Source organism: Diabrotica virgifera, chromosome 5 (genome assembly GCF_917563875.1).
Source record: "Diabrotica virgifera virgifera chromosome 5, PGI_DIABVI_V3a".
In the NCBI taxonomy this organism is placed as follows: domain Eukaryota; kingdom Metazoa; phylum Arthropoda; class Insecta; order Coleoptera; family Chrysomelidae; genus Diabrotica; species Diabrotica virgifera.
In genome coordinates this window covers 221,303,776-221,311,278 of record NC_065447.1, presented here as the reverse complement: position 1 = coordinate 221,311,278, position 7,503 = coordinate 221,303,776, and the positions used below count along the sequence as shown (strand labels likewise).

Sequence of the window (7,503 nt, the reverse complement as noted above, 5' to 3'; positions counted from 1 at the left end):
GTTCAATGTAATGAAAATCTATGCACAAAGGACGTTTAGTTATTAATAAAGCTACAGTTTAGCAGTCTATCATTTTTTTCGTATCTCCAGTATTTTCGGAGATATTTTGAAGTAAAAGGTGAAAAATGGGAAATTTCAAAAAATTGATTTTTCTTTAAACTCCAATTTTTCTAAAATTAGGCCTTTTAAATAGGTCAAACTTCTTGGATGTATTGAAAATATAAATATAAAAGGAATTACAGAAAGGTAAAGACCAATTTTTAATTAAGAGGGTCATTAGGGGGTTGTTTTCACTGATTTTTTCATAAAGAAAAGCAGGTGCCGACCATTTCTTTTATCATAAGTCGCTTAATTTTCAGGATAGAAACTTTCTATTATAATTTTTTGAGAGGCCCTGCTGTATAAATGAAAAAAGATTATTTAAGTTTTCTTCAAAAAATGCAAAATGTTTCCGCTATTTTACTCTGAATATTTCAAATTATGCATTTGACGAAAAAAGCTAACTTTTAACATGCTGTATCTCGGTTTGTATTGGTCTGAAAGATATTATAGAAAGAGAATTTGGTTTGTGTTACTAAAAGATACATTTTTGATATCTACAGTTTATTTCATTAAATGCATATTTTTCGAGGTATTCTCAAAAAACCCTCTAAAAAAGTCGATTTTTTCATCGAAAAACTGTTACTTTCAAGCGCGAATAACTCGCAAAATATTAGTTTTACGAAGAAAATGTAAAAAACATTTTTTTCTTAGAATTACTTTTTACATCGATTTACATGGTTGAAATGTAATAAAAAATTCCCGCCCCCGAGATGGGGTGGCAACCACCCCCAAGGTTTTAGCGTACAGCGGCATGATATAGAAAATGATCCTTGGACTATTCCCTACCTTCTGTAAAAATTTCAAGTAAATCCATGCTGGACGAAAAAATTGCGAGCCAAAATGCTTCATTTCCTCGACTATAAGGTTTATCACAAACAACTAAGTGTATTTAAAAAAAAAACAAATCCGCTGTTTTTAAGTGTATTTTCTTGTGGCGTATAAAGTACGCCACGCGTGTAGTTATGTTATAACTTGATGCGCGGGTAGTTAAAGGTTAATAATGCAACAAAAAACTGCTAACATTCCTTATTTTTGTTCAGTGGCGTGTGGACAATCCTGGTCCTTCGTCTAGATACAAATTCTTAGAATATTTATATAGACTGATCTTTCTGGTTATTGTTCTGAACTGATAGTCTAGTCCTAGTCGATAGTACTCATTTTTTGCTACCACATGGCACAGTGGGCCAGAAAATGCAAAAAGCGGTCAAAAATCTGAAAATGGGCTGAAGGGCTTTAAAATTGTAGTCTTTTAAAGGAAAAAATAATAAAAAAAATTAAACTACCCAGGCGTAACTTTTAGGGGGGCCATAAGGTTAATAATTACATTGAGTAGACTTTTCGATCTTTATGCAATTAATTGTTTATATGGTTAAAAAATATTAACAAAATAAAATGAATTACCGTAAAATACGTTACTTGTTACTAAGTATAGTAAGATTATAAATTATTTAGGTACAAATTCGAAAAAACTTAGAGAAATTTATCAAAATATGTTTGGTAATAGGTATAAAAATAAAAATTCCGCTCTGTAACAAGTTTATTAGCTTCTAAATAAATAAACAAGGGCGGATCCAGAAAAGTCTCAAGGGGGGGCATAGCGATAGAAAAATCTAGCAAGGGAGGGGGTAAAAATGGCATGAAATAAAGTCTATTTAAAATCTAATATATTAGTGCTTAAAAGATTATACTTATAACTTACTTTGATATACTTAAATACTAAAATTTAATTTTTAACTTTATAATCAGTTCAAAATGTGAATCCCAAGGGGGGTATGGGCCCCTGGGCCCCCTTAGATCCGCCCTTGTAAATACAATAGTATGCTTACCACTAAAAATCTACGTCGCTCGCGCTGTCGTCTTCCTCGTCGGATGAAGAAACTTGGCGGCTTTCCATATTAAGTTGTAGAGCTCTAAGAGAATCTGCTTCCATTGATTCTAACGAGGGCGCCTTCAACAAGGATACAACTTCAGAAGATATGTTTGAACTTTTTCGGAGTGGGTACTGCCGCAAAGATGAAATTACTGGATCTGAAGTTATAAGGAGCCTGTTTAACAAATCTTGATTTCCTGATATTCTCGAAATTTTTCGTGTATGTTTCTCCCTAAAACTTTTGAGATCCTTATTTCTTGATTCTTGGGCTTCTTCTGACAATTGACCGATAGGCAGAATAGCCTCCTTGATTACTATGGCTCCATGGAGTAATATTTTATGCACGCTAGAAGGCATATAATACCATGAATATTTAGCGACATACAGTTTTGCGGTTTCCAAACAATACTCTTCAAAAGCTCGCACATCGATTGCATAGCCACAAGATAAGGTGCGTAATATAATACCAAATCGCATAATGACATCTTTATCTATGCCAGTAATTTCACTAGACAGTGAGGGGTCAGCAAAAAATCGTCGAGCTGTGTTGCCGTCATTAGTAGTTCCACTACCTCCACTCTTAGGTATATCCACAAGCAAACCTGTTCTGTCTCTGAAAATTTGTTGTATGGTACGTTTCTTGTTTTCAAAAACTGCTCTGTTGTTACTTCCTCGAATTTGCCAAACTTTAACTTCTAATCTATAGGAAATGTGCAGCAAACATTCGAAAAACCTGATCCAGGCATGTAGAGTTGACAATCCAAATTTCAAATTTTCTTGGACAACTTCCCTCTTTAATAGTTTTTCGATGTCATTCATTTGTTTGGGGGTTGCTTTACATATATAACATGTTTGTGAAGAAGCTGTTTCCGTTATTGCATTACACACTTTGCCGTCTATCATCGTCATCACACAAACATGAGAAACTGCAATTTCTTCACTATCCAGCATACCAATAGTGGGTTGAAGTTCTGAAATTTGATTTTCTATATATGATGTCTCCTGTACCGTCAGCTCTTTCGTTTCTTTCTTAAACTGAAAGCGTATAGGTCTACAAAATCGAGTTGACGATGGACGGGGATTTTGCCACACAATAATTTTATCTTGTCCAGGTTGCTCCGCATATAACTGTAATGGCACTATGGATGTAAGAAATAAATCGCCATCACCAAAACTATTATCGGAGAAAAGTTGCTTGTATTGTGAATGACCGGTGCTTCCATCGCATCCCCATTTCAGCAACAGTTTCAAATTCTTTAGAAGTTCAGTTGATAATGAACGAAGAACTGGTTTTTGCAATTCTACTATCCGTTTAACTGTATGATCTAAGAGGTCCTGTAATAATATTTCTGCACATGACTCACTTACAGTTTGTCCTTCTTTTCGGGGATAGCAGCGTAATTTTGCTTCTCGAAGCTTGTGATAAGACGGATATATATCAGCAAAATGTTCTTTTGCTATTCGTCTGTGAACAAGATATGAATGTTTGGTATCTTTTGATTCAATCATTACTGATAGCGCTTCATCTGGGGTGAGTGGAATTATTTTTTTTGACTTCTGAGCTTTCTGCCAAGCTGTCCTAATTTTACCGGCTCGAGTCGGAGTCAAAAGTGCTTCAGAGACAAGTTTTGCGGCATCGTCTTTTCCTTCAGTCTTTAGTTTTCTCCTTGCAGCTAAAGTAAGCTCCTCGGTTTCGAACGTCGATGACAGCTTTGCAGTCTTTCGACGTTTTGATCTTACACTACTCGCAGAAAATTCTTTGCTTGGACGACCACGCCTACCTCCAGATGAAGTTCCTGGTTGTGGCTCAGCATTCGGATCAATTTCTAATCCAGTTTCTTCAAATACACATACACTTAACCACGCTGTATTATTTTTCACAAATCTATCCGTTTTTCTCCCACATTGATCAAGCTTTGCATAAACGACGTTGCAAAACTTTGAAGTGAAAATCCTCATTTTTAACATGGCGTCTGCATCATTTTCAATTTTGTAGTGTCTCACCAAATACTTGAACAGATATTCTGTGCGACTGGAACGTTGTAACTTATCCTTTTCATACAAAACGTCAAACAGTTGCCTTCTGGTGACCATTTTCACTGTGAAAAATATAGAAAAACATTACATAAAAAAAATTTTTTGAAGACGCAAATGAAATAAGACTTACAACCACCATTACGAACAAACTTAACTATATTCTCTATCAAGGTAAATAAAGTAACGCAACAAGAAAATAGAAATTACTAGGTGTTACATTTTAAATAACAAAATAAAATGTGCTGTTATGGTTACAGAATACATTCGTTGGATATGGTTCATGCATATCGATAAGCAAAACCAAAATATCTCAAAAAGGCGCTTGAAGGCGCCTATCAAATTTTAGTATGTTATTAGGGAATGATCAAGCTATTTTTTTAATATTTTTTCAAAGCCGGATCGGATCGGAAAATATGTTATATCTCAACATAATTTTAAAGTATAATATAAAATTTTCAATAAAATCGACTACATAGTAATTATATCTATATGTATACTAATTTAACTTTGATTCATAAGTATTTATATAACATGAAAATACATACCTTGAGAAAGTTTTCTGTACAATTAACCACTTGAGTCAGACACTTTATAACACACATTCACTAGTTGACATTTAGTAGTACACTAAATGAATGTTCGCAAAGAAATGATCCTAACACAAAAGTCTGGTTTTGAGAACCGATGGCTGCCGCAATATGCCTTCTACCTGCTTCAAATTCTAGGAAAACATTATTTATCTATTTCTCGGAGTACCTACAAATTCTGAAAGCCAGACTAATACTTTCATCGAAATCGATTTATGGCCGCTTTTTGAATTTTTCGGCCCACTGTGCATGGTGAGAAAAGCCAAAATTCATGAAAAAGTGACATTCTTTGTTTTCCCCTGTATATTGACGATTCGTATACTGTATATTGAAGATTTATCTAATTTTAGTAAATTGTATTTTAGTCTAGGCGCCAGAGGGGTCACCGTGTCATATTCAATTCTGATGGACAAACTCAACGGTTTCTTATCGATTTTTGGCTGCTAATTACGAATTTCGAGGGGGGATTTCGATCCGAGTGGTCAAAAAATTGTTATAAACAATTTAATTGTTTATAAATTGTTTATAAGGCTCTGGCTCATAAACTAAAAGAGATGAAAAAAAAATGTTTTAAATAAAATTTGTTTCTTAATAAAAAACCAAGAAAACACCGTTTACTAAACTTAAATCTAACGATTAGAACTCAAGATATTGTAAAATTAGTGCACAATGCAAATTGCAAATTGCAAAATAAGTATTTTTCGAAGCTTTATCGATCTAACTCGGCTTCTGCGCATGCAAATGAGTCTTAGAAGGGGTTGTTTAAAAGCTTAATTAACAGGCTTCCAAACAAAGTTTGTTAAATTACTTGATCTTCATTTGTTTTAAAGTTATACCCGTTTGAATTTACAATTTTCTTAAAAATATTGGACACTCATTTGTTTATAGTTGTTTCAAGCAAATTTGAGCTATAAACATTTATACTTTAATAAACAATAATGATAGAAAAACTCAAAAGAAACAATTTGACGTTATGAAAATGTTCATAAGTTTATTTTTGGCCAAGATGTCGATATTTTAATGGCGCGCGCTATGAGGCGCAAGGTCAGCTCACCGCGTAAAGGTTCACGCGCTAACTTCTCGATATGCAAATTATAACTTCTATGTATACATACGTTATCTTTATTTTTCATTTTTGAAGATCCTAATAAAATTTTATCATATAATTCTTATAATTAAATCATCATACTGTACCTCGTATCACCTTTCATTCTATTTACTTTGTCTTCTATTTTTTGCACTAAATGAGAAAAAAAAACATTAAAAACTAATATTTCAGAAGTATAACTAAAAAGTAAGTTGATATTATTTATTAATACTGTTTTTACAAACATGTTTTTTTCATGCATCTGCAAATCTGCATAGAGATATAAAGGGAATACCAATTTTTTTTACATCTGCATAAGTTCTTTTTTTATTTTAACAGTTACATGGTGGTACAAGTCTGTCCTTGTAGGCAGTAAAACTAAAACTTTTTGAGACTTCAGAGTCTAATTGTCTATATGATATCCATATAAAATGGATCTAGTTCTTTTGCAGCATCATCAAGGCCCGTCAATTGTGTGTATGCCGCCACATCATAAATGCTCGTTTTATATGCAATGATGATGCTGCAAAAGAACTCGTTCCATTTTTATATGGATATTACATATTGGCTCATTTGCTTGCGTAGAAGACGAGTTACGATCGATAAAGCGTCGAAGAATACATACTTACTTGACTGTGAGCCAATCTTGCGCCTCATAGCGCGCCATTAAAATATCGACATCTTAGCCAAAAATAAACTTACGAACATTTTCGTAAGCTCAAATTATTCCTTTTGAGTTTTTTTATCATTATTGTTAATTAAAGTATAAATGTTTATAGCTCAAGTTTGCTTGAAACCTTTATAAACAAATTAATATACAATTTTTTTGAAAAAATTTTAACTTCAAACGGGTATAACTTTAAAACAAATGAAGATCAAATAATTTAACAAACTTTGTTTGGAAGCCCCTTAATTAAGCTTTAAAAGGACACCTTACAAGGCTCATTTGCATGCGTAGAAGCCGAGTTACGATCGATAAAGCTTCGAAAAATACTTATTTTGCAATTTGCAATTTGCATTGTGCACTAATTTTACAATATCTTGAGTTCTGATTATCAGATTTAAGTTTAGTAAACGGTTATTTCTTCATTTTTTATTAAGAAACGAATTTTATTTAAAAATGTTTTTTCTATTTTTTTTATTTTATGAGCCAGAGCATTATAAACAATTTATGAACAATTAAATTGTTTATAACAATTTTATGACCACTCGGATCGAAATCCCCCCTCGAAATTCGTAATTAGCAGCCAAAAATCCATAAGAAACCGTTGAGTTCGTCCATCAGAATTGAAAATGGCACGGTGACCTCTATTTGGCGCCTAGACTATTTGTTACTGTCATTTTTTGAATGTATATTTATTTTTTATGTCCATAAAATTGTAAAAATTTTCAGGGACAATACAAGATATTTCTATTCTATTATTTCTCCTTTTGTTGGTATTCCATCATTGTTATACTGGTTTATTGTTTCTTCTAGTGGCTGCTCCATTTGAAGGTATTGTTCTTCATCGGTATTTAATACACTTTTAAAATATCTGGCCCATCTGCCCAGCATTTCGTCCAGTGGCGGCGGGTCAGGGTCGGCAGGGTCGGCAGTGCCGACCTACACATTTATATAGATAGATTTTTTTAATATTTGTATCTGTGAAGTAAAAAAAAATCAGTCAGATAATACAGACTAAATTTTATTCATGTTTTTTAAAAGGATTTGATCAATCCGAGCGTTAAGTGATCCCTGCGCATAACAGACTTCTCAAAAAATGAATGATCCGAGCCATTCATCTGACATTTCGGCTACCCGTACCTAACTCATCCGTAGC

At 33.2% G+C, this 7,503-nt stretch overlaps 1 protein-coding gene across 1 annotated transcript; it reads right to left on the bottom strand.

Moving 5' to 3' along the window:
• Positions 1-1,282: 1,282 nt before the first annotated feature.
• On the bottom strand, positions 1,283-4,850 carry LOC126884678 (uncharacterized). The gene has a single exon (XM_050650750.1). It carries the CDS (start codon positions 4,064-4,066, stop codon positions 1,931-1,933), a length of 2,136 nt encoding a protein of 711 aa, XP_050506707.1. The 5' UTR covers positions 4,067-4,850; the 3' UTR covers positions 1,283-1,930.
• Positions 4,851-7,503: the final 2,653 nt, after the last annotated feature.

Coding starts and splice junctions, on each gene's coding strand:
- LOC126884678 (XM_050650750.1), bottom strand. CDS start 4,066: ATGGTCACCAGAAGGCAACTGTTTGACGTTTTGTATGAAAAGGATAAG.